Source organism: Rhyacophila brunnea, unplaced genomic scaffold, assembly GCF_057557595.1.
Source record: "Rhyacophila brunnea isolate RB1 unplaced genomic scaffold, BYU_Rbru_1.0 scaffold_6, whole genome shotgun sequence".
In the NCBI taxonomy this organism is placed as follows: domain Eukaryota; kingdom Metazoa; phylum Arthropoda; class Insecta; order Trichoptera; family Rhyacophilidae; genus Rhyacophila; species Rhyacophila brunnea.
This window is the reverse complement of record NW_028233276.1, coordinates 31,429,496-31,450,629: the sequence shown is the minus strand read 5'-3', so window position 1 is coordinate 31,450,629 and position 21,134 is coordinate 31,429,496. Positions and strand designations below refer to the sequence as shown.

The window sequence follows — 21,134 nt, the reverse complement described above, 5'->3', positions numbered from 1 at the left end:
TGACTACAACGTGAGTCAAAATACATGATTTGTATTATTTAGTTTATAAATCGTCAAAAAGAATACATAATTTTTCTAATAAATAATTTAAAAGTTATTAATAAGTTTTCTTATTTTTAAGATTAGTATATCTGCTGTTTTATCCATTTTTGTTAATATTAATATAGTGTCGAGTTTTTTTTGCTGAGATGTTTCCGGTGTAGAAAATATGGCCACTACATTTGTCCGAGTTAATGTGGCGTTTATAAGAATGTGAAATGAAATAACATTAGTTCGCGGTAAAAATGTGTCATTTAATAGATATTAACGGCTATAGGAACTGATAAAAAATAATGTTAATACATAAGCTTCATTGTGTCGTTCATATTAGGTCGTAAGGTCGTAAATTACTTAGCAAATAGGAGTCAACAAACTTTTGTTTATTTAAATTTTGCTTTATATGTCATTCCCGATTCCGAAATTTCGTGCAAAATAATAGTGAAAAGTGAAAAATCTCAAGAGTATTAAGAAACGTGATTACTTAGGTAATAATCCGTTGCATTGCCGAATAAAGTGTTGGTATTTTTTGTGTCTGTGAGGCTAGGTCGCCATTGTTTGACAATGGACATTATTATAACCATGAAATTTGAAGCCAGTGTTTTGCATAAAGCTTCTCTGAGAGACTAGTCGTCGAGTGCTTTATAAAAGGCAAAGACTTTACCGCTGATCGGTTATCGTCCCTTGATGTGGGAGCATTCCAGATCTTCGAGAAATTGGAAACTTTATATTCATCAGTAACAACTCCTGAACAGATGTAATTTTTACATTGTTTACTTAAATTGTGTTGAATATTTTAAGAAATTTATTGATAATAATTAGGCCAACATATTTATGTTTGATAATCCATCAAATAATGTGTCAAAAATTCTTAAAACCACCCCTTGAAACACTTTAAAAGAACCATTGTCTTTTGACATTTGTCCAAAAATCTTAAGCAAGTATGTGTAAAATGTATTAATATTAAAATGTTTCTCAAGTAATAGACCAGTTGCATAGTACCACCATACTATAAACTATGTAATAGCAATAAATTTGTTTTGATGAATGTTTCTATAAATGCTTTGTTTCTATAAATATGACAGATTATGCCTGCAGACATTTATATTTACAGTTGTTTTATGCGTTATTAACTGAACTGGCATAATTATTGTTGAATTCTTTGAAGACTTAATTTAATTTATATGTGTTGATTCGAGTACTTAATATTGACAATTCGTCAACGCGATGGAAACATGGACAATTTTTTTTAATATAGAGAATTCGGTACTGTTCGGTTATCAGGAATACACATTTTGAAAATAGCCGATAAACTGGATTAACAACCTAACCTAAACTAACCCAAACTAACAAATAATCCAATATATCGGGTATTTTCAAAATGTGTTTTCCGCTGTATTCCTGATAACTGAACAGTACCGAGAATTCCACTTGGCTATTATTTGTTATGCTTTGAAGTAAGATGCAATTTTTCATGTATATTATGTCTCCAGAAGAGTTTCAAATAGATCATTGCAAAAGCTTTGATGATGTTTCTCTTTTTTTGGTTATGGATCAATAGCTATGTTTACACTCGTTCGTTTCAATCTTTGAGTCAACTTCAACTTGTAATTTTGCTTTTTGTCACCGTGTAGATTGTAGTAAATTGAATAATATGTTAGACACAGTCCTTCAGTTCACTCATGCGTTGCTTATAATATAGTTTTCATTTTTTTATGGGAAGCAGTGTTGCCATCTTTTTATATGCCGACTATAATACAAAAAAAATATAAGTATGTAGTTGGTAGATATATTGACTTTTTGTCATAAAATTATAGTTTAATTTACTATTATACATTTTTCACTGAATCTTTCGGTCGGTAACACTTGTGATGTTGGACAGAAATATAATGTTGGTGGAACTACGAGGGCTAGCACTTTTGTCACCAAAAACGGCGACCTTGAAACTGGTTTGAGACAACTTATCCTCACATGCATACCCTGTGACACATTCCTCAGGCGAACAAAAAGTGCATGAGTGTAAACATAGATAATGATAATGACACTCCACGATACAAAGGAATGGCAAAGACCTTAAATTGAATTATGATTTTTGCCGACTCAAAATTTATATTGCAATTTCCCACAAAATATTTTAGAGTTTTAGACTTTCAAATTATATTTTCTTAAGTATTGTTGTCCGAAGATGCTTCTGTTTTAAAATGTGCTCGTGACCCCTTCTAACACTATTTAAGTACTTACCTACCAAAAATGCCTAATAACTTAAAAAACCGTTTTTCATCATCACTATTGAATCCTTAAACTACTTATGAACCCAGTGTTTAGTTAATACTTCATCAATGTATCACTGGAAGTTAAATAACACATTGATATAGGTACCTACCTATTTTTCTAAACTTCGATAACCTTCTATAGGTATGTCAACTACATTAATTCAATGACGAATGCTACATTCTTAAGTTCAGTATTCATTGTTGAATTAAAAAATTAAGTAAGTTACTTAATATGTTTCGATTCTTTTTAAATTTCTAAGGTCCTTTCCTGCAGACTATTGGTAAATCTTCCCGTATCCACCTGCAGTGTTAAATTTTATTTTAACAGTAATACTTAACTTTGAGAGAGCACCTAAAATTATATAAACTTTTATTCAATATTAATAAGTATTCATAAATTATGGCTGCATTTGTCTGTGTTGTTTTTTGCTTAACGTCTCTTTAATGGCTATAATAATTTACAGTAATAGCATGAGTACTTACCCCAATTTATAATTGTGCAAGAAAATTTGGCAGTAGAGCAAACAGAATAATTTACAACCTCTGGCCAAATTCTGAACATTTATTGCGAATGCAAACGTATCAATTCATTATTCTTCAGATGATGCTTACGGCTGTACATTTCATTTAGACATAGGTACCCTGTTCCTACTATGATTTTGTGTACATACATAAAGACAATCAAATAGTTCTCAAATCAATAATACTACACTATCTTTATTTGAACAACTGTACCTTTTCACATACGTATTTGAAACAATAATTGCATTAAGAAATATAAATTATCTTGCAGAAGAAACTTAAATTGCACATTATCACTGCAATTGCACAGTTCATGGTATAATTAGATTTTTACAAAATAATGTGCATATTGGAGTGTATCTAATTGCATTTTTTTGAATGCAGCCATATTCCGTTACAACTGACTTTATGCGGCCATCCTTCCAACATGAGAAGGTTCCTTTTACACCGGGGTAAAAACAAATCTTTGTTTTGTTTAAATATTGGCATTTGCATTATTATTTCTTAAGGCAGTTTATTTATTATGAAGTATTAAAAGGTGACTGACAATATCGATAACATAACTGAAAAGGGTACTTTTGGAATTATTCGGTTAATCCCGGAATACTTAAGCTGATTATTTCAAATTCATTACATGAAGGGCCCGGAATAAAATAGTGTCAACACCCATTTTCGTTCAAATTGAATTGGCTATGCCATCTGTGAGAACTGCCTCTAAGTACTTTGATTTATTATTTAATATTTGGCATATAAGTGTGTTTTCTGACCATGGTATCTTTTTATCCAAAGATGTATATAGCAAATACGTGACCAAATTTTGATAACTGAGTTATGCAAAGGATTTCTACGACTCTGTTTCAAATTAATCCAATGTAATGTGATTTATCTGTTTAAACCGAGTTCAAACATGATTTCTTTCAAAACTATGAAACCCTCATGTTGACACTGTTTTTTTCCGGTTCATTCAAACATATTATATAGATATAATAATTAGTAATTTTTTTTAACATTTTGTTTTGACATTTGACAGTTTATAAACAAGCAGTCAAGATGGCTCTAAACTCAGCACAATATGACACGTGAACAGTGTAAATTAATGAGATGTTGTGTGTTGCGCAGGGTATGGCAAACTTAAACTTCCAGCAGCCCCCGCGGAGCATAGCGGCGAGCGGCCTGGGGGGAGTTGGCGTGGGGGTGGGGGTCGGCGGGCGCAGCGGAGGGGTGGTGGGGTTTGGCGGCGTCGGGGGCGGTGGGGGATCTGGGGGCGCTTCGGCGTCGCTGCCCCTTTCGCCCCCGTCGGCGGCGCCCCCTCCCTCCTTGGTGCCGGCCCGGAACGCCCTCTTCGGCCCCCGTGCCTTCGCCGAGCGGCGCGCCGTCATGCCCGCCGGACCTGCCATTCCCAACTCGAACTCTATGGTACGACGACCGACTTACCTCTCTTTTTTTGGCTATTTAATTGCAATACATTCACTATCATTGTTGACTTACGAAACTAGCAATGTACACATTTTTCATTAAATTTAGCATCCGACTCCAAGTTCCAATAGTTACGAAGTTCTGAAGTTCCAATAACAAAAATGTAATGCTTTGAAGTTTACTTTAAAAAATTGTTTCAATATTCTAGGATGGAGCAATTTAAATTTGTATCTCCTTTAAGTTTTCCAAAAACTTATGGCTGGTTTCGTAGGTGCGACAATGTTATAATAAAATGGGATAAAAACAGATTTATATAATAAAAACTGAACAAACATTGAAAAAATCTTTAATCAAAATAATCAGTTAAGGTTCTATTTTACCTATTCTATATCTATCTCTAGTTGACGTGTAGGCTACATATTTGGTAGTTAAATCATATGAATTGAATAATCTTCTTCTTTTCAATCATTTGTTAGCCATTTGAATCCGGTTACAGAGACAAACGACACCACTGCTCTCGTTGCAATAATATTCGAACGCGACATTACATCTCTATGCAGTAGTGTAGTCTGTCTCCGTCACCAAATTCAAATGGCTAGCTTTAAATTCTACTTCAATCAAATTAAGAGATGTTAAGGTAAGAAAATAAATTGAGACTACCGATACTCAACAAATCTAATAGTGCCTGTACATGTGCATGAATTTACTGGCAGCAGTAGTGAGTATTTTATACTATCGTGACAATAACTCTTTACACGTAAAAGTGCTGACTGTCTCTCCAATCTCATTCTTTAAGAGTGATTGAGATGCGTTGTTGTCATTTTATGGTACTATTTCGTACTATTTGACAGGTAGGTAGTGAAAATCGGTCAACCTGAAAATTCATTGGTAACGCAGTTGGTTTTTTTGTCAGCAGGTTAGCCAATATTGTTCTCAAAAAATCCTACTGTCGCATGAAAATTCAGAAGCTTCCAATCTTTTTTGACTCATGCATGCAAGATTGCAACTGCAGGATAATACATGCTTACCCTTACATTTTCTTGTTATGGCCGCGATAATACTTACTGTCAACAGTAAATCCATGCACGTGTAAACGGGGTATAAGTACAAGTTTGTATTCTTTTTATACATTTTCTACAACAATAGACTCTGTTAAAATTCCACATTCTGGGAAAGATAGACAGCGGATGTGTAGCCAGAGTTTTCTTGGTTACACACCCTTATAAATTGGTTTAATATTACAGAACTTGCATCACTGGCTAAGACAGGGAAATATTCTAAGTACAATCCGTTAGCTGATCTTTGATAGAATATGTTTATTCTGAATATTTGATTATGTAATTGAAGTTATTAAGTCATTGTCTCGATCATTTTCCATATGATTAAGTCAAAATAACTATGAATACACTATACATACCCTCGATATTCTAGACTATTAATGACGAGGAGGGGTACTATTAAATAGAAAAGAAAATCCAAATCCAACAAAATACTCCCAACATATTTCTAATGGAGCCAATCGCATGGAGACATCCAGATAATCGAGAGTTATAAGCTTGGTTCCACATAATATATTATATCAAAGTCAGCGGCTATTAGTTTACTTATTAAGTCTTATTACAATCACAAAGTCCTTTTCATCCAATGAGAAAGTGGAACATAGAAATCAATATCATTCAGTATTCATCCGAATCTTTTTAATTAGTTTTTAGGTCAAATAATGTTTTAATAATGCATGAATATAGCCTTCTGTACTAGTTTCGAAAATTGATAAAAAGTATTGACTTACTGGAAGACTTAAATTTTATTTCGCATCCGGATTCATTTGTAGCAAACTTCTGTGTTTTCCGTATTGTCCACATCTGCCAAGAAACTGCAAGCATCTTAACTCAATTTTGGATTCACTGAAACAGTAAATTTTTTAAATAATTATGATGATAATGAGTGAAAACGAAAAATATTGAAATGGTTACTTGAGGGATAAATCGTCAAATGGTGTCTTAATATGGGAATGCCAAATTTTCATCTCTTTCTGAGTTGTTGTCCTACCTTGGTACCTGCCGCCATCTAAAGCTAGGCAAAAGTGAAAAGAATTACCAACAGATGGAGCCGAAGTGCTTCATCAATATACGATTGTAATTTAATTAAACTCACGTAATGGACCAGTGGCTGTCTGCTTTTAAAACTGTAGGTTGCAGGTGCGAATCCCGCATCTGGCAAGTACACATGTTTGAAATGTTGAAGTAGGGTGAGGCATTGCATAAACGTTGGGTGCAAATAGAAGTCCTATCATTTATGTTAGCAACCTACATGATAGGGCATGTGTGTTAGATGCAATGCCAGCAATCATTTAATTAATGACATAGTAATATTCATTTCATAGAAAGATAAAATCAGTGAGTAAGCATGTTCATAATTTCATGTAGAATTTATTCAATAAATTATTTTACTTCAGTTGGCAGACGATGAAACTGTATTCTTGAATTTTTACCGAAAAACAATATAGCGGGACTTTATTGTCTTTGCTTCTGGTTTAAGTTTAAATTAAAGCGATTGTGCATTAGCCAATATAAAATGATATAACAGAGAGGTTGAACTACTGTAATAGAGAGAGTAATATGAACTGTTTGTCTTACAACATTTGAAAGCGAATTCAAAACATTTTTAGTATGGTTGAATCGGTACATATAGATCCATTGTTAGTTAATAAAATGAAAATGGCAGTCTTCTTCCTCAATTTCTTGCTTATCTCTTGTTATTTGCCATTTTATATGATTGTTAATCTAAATAATAATCGTTCATTTTTTTTAAGAAACTTGCATTGCGAAATGACTTGCAGTTATCATTAGCCCTAGTAATCTTTGTTAAGCGTCACTTTCATAATATACACAGCATAACTCACACAACAAATTTTACAGGAGGCGTAAAAACTGTTTTGGTTCAATATAAAAATGTCAAATATGTACAGACGAGACAGTTAGTATTTGTTTTTCAACAGAATCATCTCTATGAAACATTATTTTTGAGTGGTCTACTATAAAAGTCAACATTAACCGGCACACTGCCAGATAAGTTATGGAAGTAGCTCACATCCTGCATATGAGGCATACCTAGCCAGATAGCCGGCACAATTCAGTAAACTGTAAAAAAAAAAGTATCGTATACGTTAACGCTGCAAGGCACATACCTCCCTTTCCATGCCATGGATGAGATATAAATACTTTTTCCCATATAAAAGCTGTTTTTTTAACAGTTTGTGATTTGCAGCTTATTTCCTTTCCAAACAATGTGTATTTAGTTATTGTTAAGCCATTTTCACAGTGGGGGGCTTCTTGAAAAAAAATTTGATTATCGCCTGTGAAATATTTACAATATGCAGACTTGTTAAATTAATTTAATTGTGTGTTATCCGCGCAGGCTGCGGTACGGGGGGCAGCGTTGCAAGGTGTAGTATTAGGCGGGGGGGACGGCACGGGCGCTCCGCCCCTTCTGGACCCCAGCGAATTCCCCTCGCTCACCGCGCGAGGACAGGGCGACCAACCTCATCACCATGTGCCCACGCCCGGATCTAAACCTTACGGTATGTATCTCTTGCCATGTTACCAGTTCTGATATTATTTCATAGTTATCCTCATCGTCATGATACTCCTCTTCAAGAAATGGACAGACCCTGGTCATAGGGATAGCGTCGGTTGGTGCATTAAAATTTCAGAATAATTTTCCAGCTATCGCCGTAAGGTTATAATATACTAGTCGCGAAATGATCCGTAATTCACCAGCGGTCAAAAGTAGTCGTCAAATGTACGATATAACATGGTTTCTTCAATCTTAATCTTTTGTGTATTAAATTAGAAGTTACCATGGTTCTGTTATCATTATTTCACTCTTTTCGTGTTGGGTAATTTTACTATTACAATTAGAGTCAATCAAGTGAAAAAATTAGCTTCACCAAACATCACTGACAAAATGGGAGGAGTCTTCCGAATTGCGAGTATTTAGTACCAGAATATTACAATAACGCGATCTGATTTTTAAGTGAATCAAAACAAAAATGGCTATATATAGCTACAAAATAGTTAAATATTATTACGATGTTGTATATATGCAATGACATTAATATGGACGAAGCATCTGGAAAAAAAAAATGACATTCACTTTTTTGTCGGGTCTGCCGAATGGCATAATCTGTTCTAATGCCATTACAATAAAGGTGATATTGCTATAAATTCCTGATGTTTTCTGTCGGGTCTGCCGAATGGTTCGGTTCGAACGGGTTCGTTCAAATGAACATTGACACTAGAAACACTGTTCTAACGCCATTACAATAAAGGTGATATTGCTATCAGTGGCGGCCAGTGGTCTTCAGAATAGCATTTTTTGGTAGTGCGCAATGGTTTACCTTCTATACCCAGCATTGGAGCATAGGGCAAGCACAAGTTCGCGCCACTTCCCTCGGTCCAACGCCAACTCTTGCGCCTCCCGCCATGTCAGACCTGCAGCACGTAGGTCGCTTTTGTAGCTCCGCTGCAGGGTGAGGGAGGGCCGGCCATGGCAACGAAACCTTTGAGGCTGTGCCATAAGGGTATGAAGTGTCACACTCTTTGGCGGCATCAGGAACACTCTTGTCCTAGCCATGTAAAGGTCGTAAAGCGTCTCTTCATGATTACCTTAATCAAGACTGCCGTGTCAATAAGCTAATATAATATCTTAGTGTACAATAATGACTGAACGTCGAACTTCTCAGAAGATAAATTAAATATGTCTTTGTTTATTTATTCTATTTCTTAAAAAAGTTTTTAAACACTTGAATGATTTAATATCAATAAAGAAAAATAAATGTCACAGTTTATGGCTTAATGCTGCGAACAATGAATGCATCAGCCAAATTGAACCATTCTAAAAACTGATGACGACACTGGGTCACTTTGTCAATAGTGAATAGCAGTATATTTATTTCTTAAATTTCACATTATTATTAATTTAAGTGAAATTATAAAATAAACTAACATTGCGTAGGTAATATTTATATTGTAAATCAGCGTTCATTCGAACTCAGATTTATTTCTAATGTATTTATATGTCATTAAAAGTATGTTTTTCTTATATTATCGTTCTTATTTATTATTCAGCTACGACCTACTGCCCATGTAGTGCTGCTGTGTTTTTTTGAATTTTGATTTATTATATGAATGTATTTGAGTGGTTTAGAAATAAATGCGAGAGTTGGTATTTTCGTAAAAGTTTGGCGATTCATTAAATCTTAAATGTGAAATTGTTAAAAATTAGCTCGCCAACATTGTTATAAAACAGAAACTGGCGTTTTTGTTTCTAGAGTCCTAATTTCGTGCGCCGATCAGAAAGTGTGTAAAAAATGCTACACACAACGCTACCATAGGAACGTTGGACCACGGTTTAAGAAGTATACAATGACCTCATTGTAATCCTGTGCAAACTGAAAATCTATTTGGATCGCAATCGCTTTGCGCCCATGAACGAAGTATTGTTCATAATATTGCTACATGTTCTACTTCGCTAAGTGAGTGATACACATATGAATAACAATGAAAAGTTGAGCGATGTCTTCAAAAATGCAGGCGGTGCGTAGCACTTGCATGGTATTAGAGGAGCCGCCACTGATTACTATAAATTCCCGATGCGTGATATCGCATAATGGAAATTGCGTGACATCTACCTATACATGTGCGAATGTCGCTGTGAGCGAATTTACTTGCTAGCTACTGTATTGAGTGCGTTGTCCATTAATAATGTCATTGTATATAGGTATAAAAAACAGATGATTCACGCTTATATTTCTTCGATATATTGACATAAACTTTTGATATTTTGTTTGTTATGGCTTATTAAAAAAATATTTACCTAATATTCGTAGGAAGAACCATTTTTAGTTATTCATGAGATGGTTGTTATGAAAAATAGTGTTTCGAAACTATGTGATCTGTGTTTCACTCGAATTGGCTCTTAAATCGAAATTGGCAATATTGCGTATGATCCATAAGGTACATGAACTGTATCCGAATGACAAGAAAGTAAACGCGTGTAGTAACAAGGTTTTATGTCTCTAGAACATTTTCATAAATGATTCAATTCCGGTATTGCACTTATACTTTTCATCAAATTATAAGATGCCATTGATTAACATTAGATTATAAGGCGTACCCCATCCAACACCGACCTATAACGTCAGGTTCGAATCCTAGGTCTGGCAAATACACATATTGTTTTCAATTTGCGTTTTAGTCGAGAGTATGGACCTAATATGTTAGGCAAGTGGCTAACATCCAATTTTTGTAAAAACAAAAATCTGTTAATACAAACCTCCACTCTGTGGAGACCCATAAATATCTTATTAGAATCGGACATGGTCAAAAAAAACAAAAAAATAAGGCGTACTATTATTTTTAATAATCAGTGATAAAAAAATATTACATACAATAAACAAAGCCGAAAAAATGTCGAAACGTTTCGACTAGTTTATTTATGTTGGCAGCTGTTTCGGGCTGAAAACTACTACGACACTAAGATAACTCAATGTACTTTCTTACTTGTACAACATTTTTTGACAGTAACGAGTGTATCTTAGCACCCTGAATTCAGAGACACCAAAATAGGAAAAAAGTCATCTCATATGTGTGTCATGTAACCGTTTCACAAAAATTACCATATCATGTGCGACATAGTTAACGACGTATTGTTGTTTGCAGTGGGTATGGTAAAGCAGCCGACGGCGGAGCAGAGTGAGTTCACCATGTCGAACGAGGACTTCCCCGCCCTGCCGGGCACAAGCGCGGGCGGCGTGGCGGGTCCAGGGGGCGGAGGGCAGGGTTCGCAGGGCCTCTCCGATCTGGCAGTGCCGCACTCCTCCTCCCTGCTAGGCGGCGGCTCCGGGGGAGGGGGCGTGGGCGGACAGACAGGCTCGCAATCTCTCTCTTTGCACGCCCCCTCCGACGTGGACAAGTCCCGTCAGGACATCCACACTTCCCCTGACGGTGAGTCCACATACCCTTTTGTTCTCTTAGGCGGCTCTCATATCAAAACTCGCCTCGTTCGACGCGACCGAGTTCCGAGCCACGCGAAACACTGTTGCACGTGACGAACACGCACATTTACAAAGCGTCGCTATCGACACACATCTCTAAACGTCAAAATAATATGTACGCTGGCCAGCGCCATTATGCAAATATGTCATCGGACGCTGAAACAGCGATTAATATGTATTGGTACCGCAGAATTTTAAGCAGAAGACGAAAATATTGGATTCATCCGTCAATTATTAGGCATAATATCCATCCACAGTGGATCATTTATCCCAGTTAAACTCATCAAGCACCCAGTGACCGGCGTGCGCGCACTGACATCTAGATTTAAAAATGGCTGCATCGAGAGCTTTGCGCAGGCGCGGTCTGGCATGTTCTCGGCTCTTGCAAAATCTAACATGTTAGAAGAGTCGATAGTCGACCTGTCGCATTTGTTGCTTAGTTGCATTCGACCAATCAGCGAAGCTCCATTTGACAGCATGTGTTATGACGATAACGATGACGTCACATCGACGATTTCGACATGCGGCGCATGAGGCGAAATCTGATGTGTCAGCCGACTTAGAGTATCACTATAATACTATAAACCTCTTTAGACATCTTGGATTAAGGGCCCACATGCCCCACGTAGGTCAAAATGGAGATTTTATGGTATTTTCAGGGTATAAGCCTTGACATTCCTTAAACGTTTTAGATAATCTATTTATATAATTTTGAAGCCTTATTATCCTTTATATTTATTTGATGACTGCATAAAGTATTTTTATTACATAAAATAGTATTCTTTTAAACCTCTAGATCTAATTTTTTAGAATATAGTCATATTTCAGTACATCCATGTGCAGTGGTGTTGGAGATTTTTTAGGTTTATTAATTTTTAAACGCATTTATAAAACCATTAGTAAAATTACTGTTATTATTATAATATAATTATAGTAATATACTATATTATAGTGAAATATTTACGATAAAAAATTATATTTATAATCTCTGTGATCCTAAATTTGACAAGAATTAGGCAGTTTATTCAAAAAATGGGCATGATTAACACATTTGAAGATAATTCTAAAGATACTGATTATAAGCTATGTCTTTGACCATTCAAATGTGATAAAACATCCTACGAATAATGATTGTTTTATAATTATAATTATTGACCTAAGAATAAAGTAGTATTTTTTTGAAATACGCCATTTCTATTGGCATTTCCCAGTGTTTAAGCTACAACATACGGCCATAGCCATAAATTGACAAACGATAAATGAAGTAGGGAGTAAGATCATGTTAACGCGCGTGTTTGAACATGTACCGAACCGAAATAAAAAATAGTTTTTTGACAAATGTTATCTGAAAATTTGCAAACAAACGTTTTTGGTCCACAATATACAATAGTTTTCTTTGAATCGGGGGGTGTGTGCACTACCCAAATACTTCCCTTGACTATATACAATGGTATATTAGTGTGTATGATGTACCGACTTTGCTAATGAAATACTTCATTTATACACCATCTTGCTATCTTCTACTCCATAACATCTAATATTATGTGCTATGTTAATCCTTTTTATCTTTTTATAATCTAAGAATGCTTTGAGGATGTTAATTACACTGATAGTTTTATAACGTGTCCGTATATTATTCAGTCAAATCTTACTGTTTCATAATTCATAAGTCCATTGCACATTTGATTATTGAAATTCGATTTTCTCACTAACATACAAAACTGAATAAACAACAACTGTGAGATATTATATTCTTTTGATTGGAAATGAATGATTAGAGCCGATTTTCTTTATCCGTGTTATGATGTGTGTCTCAGGCAAAGTGTCAAACATCCCGAGCACGATGGTGCCCAACCAGTACGGCATAGTGGGTCTGCTGACGTTCATTCGAGCGGCCGAGTCCAACCCGGAGCTGGTGTCGCTGGCGCTGGGGCAGGACCTCACCACCCTTGGCCTCAACCTCAACTCGCCCGACAACCTCTACCTCACCTTCGCCGGACCCTGGGCAGAAGCGCCTTGCAGGTACTCTCATACATTCTTCTTGCACATAATTGTTTAAGGGTAAAAAATTAATTGTCAAAATCAACATTTCACGAGACATTGAATTTTAATATAAACAAAAAAAAACTGAGAAATACAAATGAAATTACAACTGAAAAATTTGCATTGAAGATGCAATAGGGTTTTTTTACTGGAAATAATTTCCCCTAAAGAGGGGGACGCTTCGCATAATATGCATAGTAGAGGTGAGTTAGAAATACTGTCAACAGTTTGTGTACTCAAGTCTCGGCATGCTACTATCCATACTCAGTACGTGTAAACTTGTTCAAAGTTCGAACGCATGAGATGAGATCATCGCCGCGACTCGCTAGTTGGTACTGTTGGTAGACTTTCAATACTATTGACATTAAATAGCATAATACACGTATGTCAAGCCGTGATATACTCAACAGTCATTGGCGTCATTGCTCTCCCTTTCTCTCCAGTTGTAAAGTTCGTGTAGTAAAGGACAGAAATGGTGACAAATTCGTTTTATAGTAATAATATGGAGTTAGTTTTAGTTCCAGTTGAGTATAAGACTGATAAGTATTTACGTGTCTATCTGGTTTCATCACGTCGAGTTTCTCGATTTTTTTGTGTTATAATTGGAACTTATAAACTGAATTCAAATTTTATGCGTGATTGTGTAAATGGATAATAACTATATAAACATTTTGTGTAAAAATGGTTTCTAAAAAGCAGACACAGCTTTGCACGCCAAACGCTCTATATAATATCCCAAATACTAGTAAGTATTTTGGAACAAGTTTCGATACTAAGTATTTTTTACACTAGTAATAAGTATACCTAGTCTTCAAAATCGACCAGTTTTCCCACACTAGTGCCAGAATTTGGTAATATATAACATACACTAACGGTAGTAATTAAAATGTATAATAAATATTATCAGTTTTGATGTCACCTTTGCTACTATGTATATAATTGGTGTAAGTAAACTATTGTTGCAAACTATTAGGGCCATTACAGAACAGCGGTATCTCTTGTTTTCAGGCCACAAGACATTGACTATCACGTCCCTCCAGAGTACCTGATAAACGTGTCCATCAGAGAAAAGCTGGCGCCCCCTCTCAAGCTGAGTCGCTACAAAGAAGATCTGCTATTTTACATTTTCTATTGTTTTGTGGGAGACATCCTGCAAGTGGCCGCCGCAGCTGAACTGTAAGACACCCTCTTCTTCCAACAGTGAAAGTCTCACATTATCGTAATAATTATTTTGTTTACCCAGATATTATCGCCAACAGACAAAAGTCATCTGAAATGACAGTTTTGAGTCAAATATATATACAGTAAATGGGCCATGACTTTAACTGCCTCTTAACTTTAGGTGGCCGATTTCGGCGTGTTAAATACTTGTATGGGTAGTATGACTATGCATCTGGCCCTAAATAAGTTCTGGATATGAAGAATATTAAAATTTTATCTGCCATGTGGCTTCGTCATACATATTATGTAAGTATGTCGGGTAGCTCCCCCCAACAAGTGGCAGAAGGAATCAGGGATTTTTTTTCGTGATTTATGTTATAATTTATTTTCTTTTATTTTGTTAACTGTCAATTCATGGTGGAACTGCATTGTATTGTTGTTTTTATTTAGTAAAACACAATTTTTTGTAGTACTTATTCCACTTTTAATCAATAGATTAGGACCGGTTGAAAATGTCCCACTGAGGCGGACGAAACCGGTCCTAATCTATTGATTAAAAGTGGAATAAGTACTACAAAAAAAATTGCGTTTTATTTAAATAAAAACAACAATTATAATTTATTGTTTTTGATTATAATGATATGTTATTTCAGATATACCCGGGAGTGGCGGTATCACACGGAAGAGAAAGTTTGGATCACGCAGGCGCCCGGTGTGGCCACGCTAGAGAAGACATCCACGTACGAACGGGGGACCTACTACTACTTCGACCCCCACAGCTGGCGGAAGGTGGCCAAGGAGTTCCACCTGGACTACAGCAAGCTGGAGGGGCGACCCCTCGTCCCCCACTACTACCACTTGTAGCCCCCTCTCGATGTCTCCCTCCCCCTCTCCCTCTCTGTCTCTTCCGCCGATGCGACGAAGCGAGGACAGGGACGCGCCATGTGACGGCCCCCCTTGGAATCCAACGGATATCGGTGAAGTCGCAAAGGACGGACCCGGCCGCTTCCCGGGAGTGAAACCGAGTGAACGGATTATGTTTTAGACGTTAAATTTGTGACAGTTCTTTTGTATTCAGACACTCATTCGGTTCTCGATGCGTATTGTCAGACTGTCAATTAATATTTTTTCATGTACAAAACAAATTATAAACGTGACAATACGGCCCGTTGAAAATATTCCCTGTAAAAAGTTGAAGTGTGTAAATAGCGCGTCGGTTCCCTCTCGAGACGTGACAGCCTATGAACTGTGTTTTGGAGTTGCGGCGACATCTTTCGACGACCGCTCTTTCCATGTGCGAGAAAAGTGTGAATACTGCCGTTGGATCGGTGATGTGATCTTTTATCGTTAATAAATCGTTAAAATAAAATTCAATTACATGCATATTGTATAAATAGCCTCTCGCCCTGGCGTGTCTCCCGAGGGTGTGATTTTATTGTTCACTTTAATTTTGTAAAAAGGATTTTTTGTAACCCACTCCTTCGAATGAAAACACTTGTACTTGAAAATTTTCATGCTAAATCATTGCTGTAATATTTTATAAGGATATTTTTATAAAGACAGACATTGATGTGTGAAAAATTATTTGCCAGCAACCGGAAGTTTCCCATCCGTACTGAGCTGTAGGACTGACTAGAGCCATTTCTGCTTTTTACAATCCTTGGGTCAGCTTTTGCCCGCTCGAGTGTGTTTCCAGCAGGTCAGTTCAGTCCTTCAACTCATTTCGGACGGTACAATCATTTAGCTATAATAAAAATGATTGAACCAAAACAATTTATTGCCATTTACAATTCAAAATTCAAAATGTATAATTCTAAAACTTCCAATGTAGTGTATCTGAAGTCATACTGTTGTGTTCATGTTTTGAAATATTTTTTTACAATGCTATGTAATTGCGCACTATACATGATGGCAACATAATATTGATGTAAATTTTTATTTTCATCTTAAACTCTTCAAGGGTGGTTAAATGTCATTTTTTGGTTGATATTATGCAACGATACTTATTACCGAATAAAATTTACTGTTATTCGATCGCCGGCTCATTTCATTGTGACAATAATTATCATCACAGTCAGTCAGTGAATCACTGACCGTCGGTCACTAAATGTAAATGTTCTGAGTCAAGCGATCGCAGCCTTGCGGACGGGACCTGACACGTCTACCTCGTAACTCGACAGTAATTAAGTGTTAATTGTTAAAATCTTTCACGGACATAAAGATGCCGCAAATAACTATTAAGGTCCCAACCCGGTGTAATCTCTTCTGAGTGTTTCAAATCATTCCTTCTGTGTAATTATAAAAATGAAAACTGATTCATGCATCTGACAGCAAACTTAATATACCCTGAAGGCTCAGGCCCCGACAGGAATCTGAGCATCAGAGGTAGAGATCACATCAACAGCAGGCTTTGCGTTAACTACCGTGTGTCCGTCTAAAGTAGACACCTCTGAGTCCATTCCAGTTACTCATTTCGGAGCGGAGAAGGGGAGTCAATTTTTGTCATCCGATGAAGATAAAGAGAAGTGCTCCCGTCATTCGATTCGGTTTAACTCGACAGTAGATAGGGGCGGGGTTAGTTTGCGTTCTAAATAGTTCAGGTATATTCCTGCACTCGTGTTAACTATGGTGCCTTAAAAATTTGCTTACGTGCTATACAGGCACAGATGTAAAAGTAGGAATTACAGTTAAATGAGATGTGAGAATAAACTGGCCTGTTTATACTCGGTAACCCTAAAAAAATGGCTCGCTCTTGCAATTGAAACGTATATTTTTGGCCAGGATTAAATTTTTCAAAAAGTTTTTCACTCATTTTATAGATTTGGTCGAGTTAAGCCTTTAGTGCCAGCTTAGTCGCCTGTTTGTAAATTAATTATTTGCTAATGAAGATGGAACTGTCACCGTCGCATTCAGAAGAAGCTCGCTTTCTGAATCAGCGTTATGGATTGCCATATTTGCCAGTCGTTATTGGGGGCTATTGAAATTGGAGTTTTGTGACTTAATCGATTAGTGAGATTAGATGAGAGGGCGAGCAGAAAGAGGGGGCGGGGCGGGCGCGGCGATCTCAGGCTGCCGGCGGTACCGCGCCCCCTCCCCGCCTCCACCATATTGTGTATAAACATTCAACCCTGTCTGTTGTCTATTGTTAGACTTTTTGTAAAAACGATCCTTGTAATATAAAAGCGTTATAATATAAAGGTTGAGTTACTATTTTTTGTTTACGAAAACAAAGTGTCCAGGAATGAGCGAATCGTTTGGTGCGGAAGCGGAGGCTGCGGCGGAAGGGGGACGGACTGAGCTCCGCTCTTCTCCCGCCGCGCCCACACTTTCCGACCTTTTTTCCTTATATTTTTTATATAGATCTGTAAGTAGAACTTCTGATTTAGTTTTCGACAATTAGAAGGCTAATCACAAATGTGCGGTTATTTAATTAAACAAAAGTCATAAAATATTCCTTTGTTTTATTTCTTCACTAGTAGGCGACACAATCTGTCTTAAAGCATTTATTAAAATTTGCATCTTTATTTTAGCTCTGGTAAGCAGCCGTAACATATGAAGTACATACATTTATAATATAATACTAAGTACAGCAGGAAGTTGTCCTGGTGTAACTAAATAGGTAAAGTTGTGATTATATTATGCTGCACGTCACGTGCTGCCGCTATGGGAAAAATCTGTCGTTTTGGTGTTTAAAATGTTATCAGACTGATGTTCCCATCCCGTAACACATTTCGAACCTTTAAATGAACATTGTCAGTTAGCAAAATCTGCCGAAATCACCAGAACAACAATGAAGACACCTGCATGACAATGTTTTTTATCATTTTCTACATGCCTACACATTTTCGACTCATGTCACAATCGCGTGTTTTTCTATAAGAATGTTGTCTATTAGTCTATTATCTATGGTCTGCAGGTTGGGTTCTGTTCAAAATATTGAATATACAGAGACTCATTATTAGGTTACTCCGTCATTGAATATACAGAGATCGTGTTTGTTCGAAATACTCTACAGAATGCCGAAGCCATAGACTAAATTTGTCGCCGTGACAGTACGCAACGTGCATTTCAATATAATCACAATTTAAACGACCCTATCATGAAACCATTTACCACAAACATAATATTTTGTTTACAGTAAATTACTCGTTTAAAAAATATACTTTTCTGAGTTCATTGACGCATTTAACTCGAAACTGCTATAATCTCTTCTACTGATAACATTTGCCTGAAAAGCAACTTTATACCGGCTGGAAATGGAAACCTAAGAACCCCCTTAATATCTTGAACTGTAACCCTATTATATTATACACCATTTACACGTGTAGGATTTACTGCTGACAGTATATACTATAATCGCAACCATAAGAAAATGCACATGTATTATCATGCAAGTTGCAAGATTGCATGAGTGAATCAAAAAAGTTTGGAAGCTTCTGAATTTGTTTGATATCTGCGCAGTAGTAGAACGATAGTGGCGAACCTGCCGGTAAAAAAGCAAACTACACCGCGCAGACTCATTCTGAGGTTAACTGATTTGCACTACCTGTCAAAGTATAGTACTATAAAATGACAATATCGCATATCGCTTACTGTTGAAAGATTGGTGAGACAGTCAGCACTTTTAGGTGTAAACAATTATCACGATAGTTTAAAATACACTATTGCTGCAAGTAAATCCATGCATGTGTACAGGCGCTAAAAACAGAACTGGGGTTCTAGTTTTTACACCAGACCAAACCTTTTAAAAAAATAGGTGTTCTGACTAGGGCTTCAAAAACTTTTTTTTTCGTTCCAGTTCATGTAAAAAATCAGTTCCCGAGCGTTGGAGCGGACCCTTTTTTGAGTTGCTCCGCTCCGGGACCTAATACTTGCTCCAGATCAATCCGCAGTGTTGCCATATTTCAAATAATTCCAGTATTGCAATGTCAAAATATACTATAGTGCGAAGTCTTTACGATGATACTACTTCCCCCCTCTAGCGTTTCAGTACTTTCAATACTTCGAAATCGAAAACCATAGACAAGATACAACACGAGCGCCGCTGCCAGGTCTCACGGTAATGATTTTGCAGTCTATTTTCATTGGACTTTAAAATTTGAAAATTTAATAAGGTGAGTCGGGGTAAGTGTGACATTAATTCAATGAGATGAATTTCAACGTGGTTCATGATGAATAGGTGTGTTTTAAACAGTTGAAAACTTTATCGTAGGATCTACAAAAGCATTACAATTAAGATGTACAGAAGGAACCCACTGTATACCTTACTATTATACGACATTTTAATATTTTTTGATCACTAGTCAGTTTGTTACACTTACCCCAATATTGGGGTAAGTGTAACATACGTTATTGATGGTTCGGTCCGCCCTTTGAGGTGGTCTCCTGGGGGAGACTTCCATCTGGTATCAATGTCACATTGGCCATGTCCCCCGGTGTTTTGTGTTTAGCTGCGATATTTATATTACCCCAATATTGGGGTAAGTGTAACTAAATTCATCTTTATTCCAAAAGTACTTCAAAACCATTAATGTATTATATGCATAGAAAGGTAATATTTCAATTAATGGATATCGAGTCTCGAGTTAAAACTACAGTATAGAATTTCAACAAAATGGACTAAAACATTTTTTTTGGGGTAAGTGTGTCATACTAATGTATGAAGCGCTAGTGATGCCCGAAAGAAAAACGACGTATTTTATTATTAATTAACGTAGGTAGTTGGAAATCCGATGACACTAACGAGTTTACTTTTTGAAGGATCATGGGAAAAACTTGTTATGTCAAGTTGACATCATCATCAGGGGCGCGACAACCCGGTGTGGGTCCTGGCCTCCTCCACCTGTCCCTATCCAGTGTGGCCGCTTTCCAATTTGGTACCCCCAAAATACGGCAGTCACTGTCAAGTTTACAGTCAACATTATATATTATCCATTGTGGACAATCCTTTAAATTCAGGTTGATGATTGTACTATTTAATAAGATAAGTAATAGTACCAATTGATTACAAAAGGATCACAAACTTTTATTCAAACATATTCTACGGCTTGCGGTTTTTAGCATGGAACATGCTTTTGTCTTGCCCACCCGGCCGGATTCGTTACGAAAACATCGCACAGGCAGCGGTAACGAAAACAAAAAATAAAGTCACAAACATAGCGCGGCGCGGGCTGGAGTGGCTTCAGTCAGCCGTGAACGGCGCTTCGGGAATAACGTGTGACCCGCGCCCCGCAATTTATTTTATTTTCCTTCAAATTTGGATAACCAGAATTCAGAGAATTAGTGGGCAAAGCTTGTTCCATTTTTAATAATTTTAACCGTTAGGGTTTAAGTAACCATCATCTTTAAATAATAACTTAAGATGAGTCGGGGTAAGAGTGACATAGATTTCAATGAGATGGTTCATGATGAATAGGTATGTTTTAAACAGTTGAAAACTTTACCATATGATCTACAATATCATTACAATTAAGAAGGAACCCACTGTATATCTTACTATAATACGACATTTTAATATTTTTTGATTACTAGTCAGTTTAATACACTTACCCTAATATTGGGGTAAGTGTAACTAAATTCAACATTATTCAAAAATTTCTTCAAAACCATAACGTATTACATGCATA

At 36.5% G+C, this 21,134-nt stretch overlaps 1 protein-coding gene across 1 annotated transcript; it reads left to right on the top strand.

Annotated features, from left to right (window-relative positions):
- The first annotated feature begins 196 nt into the window (after window positions 1-196).
- On the top strand, window positions 197-17,959 carry Rga (CCR4-NOT transcription complex subunit regena). Its single transcript, XM_085957181.1, has 7 exons — window positions 197-793; window positions 3,951-4,247; window positions 7,665-7,827; window positions 10,970-11,254; window positions 13,122-13,326; window positions 14,356-14,523; window positions 15,162-17,959. The coding sequence occupies exons 2-7, from the start codon at window positions 3,954-3,956 to the stop codon at window positions 15,370-15,372; spliced, it is 1,326 nt and encodes a 441-aa protein (XP_085813307.1). The 5' UTR covers window positions 197-793; window positions 3,951-3,953; the 3' UTR covers window positions 15,373-17,959.
- Window positions 17,960-21,134: the final 3,175 nt, after the last annotated feature.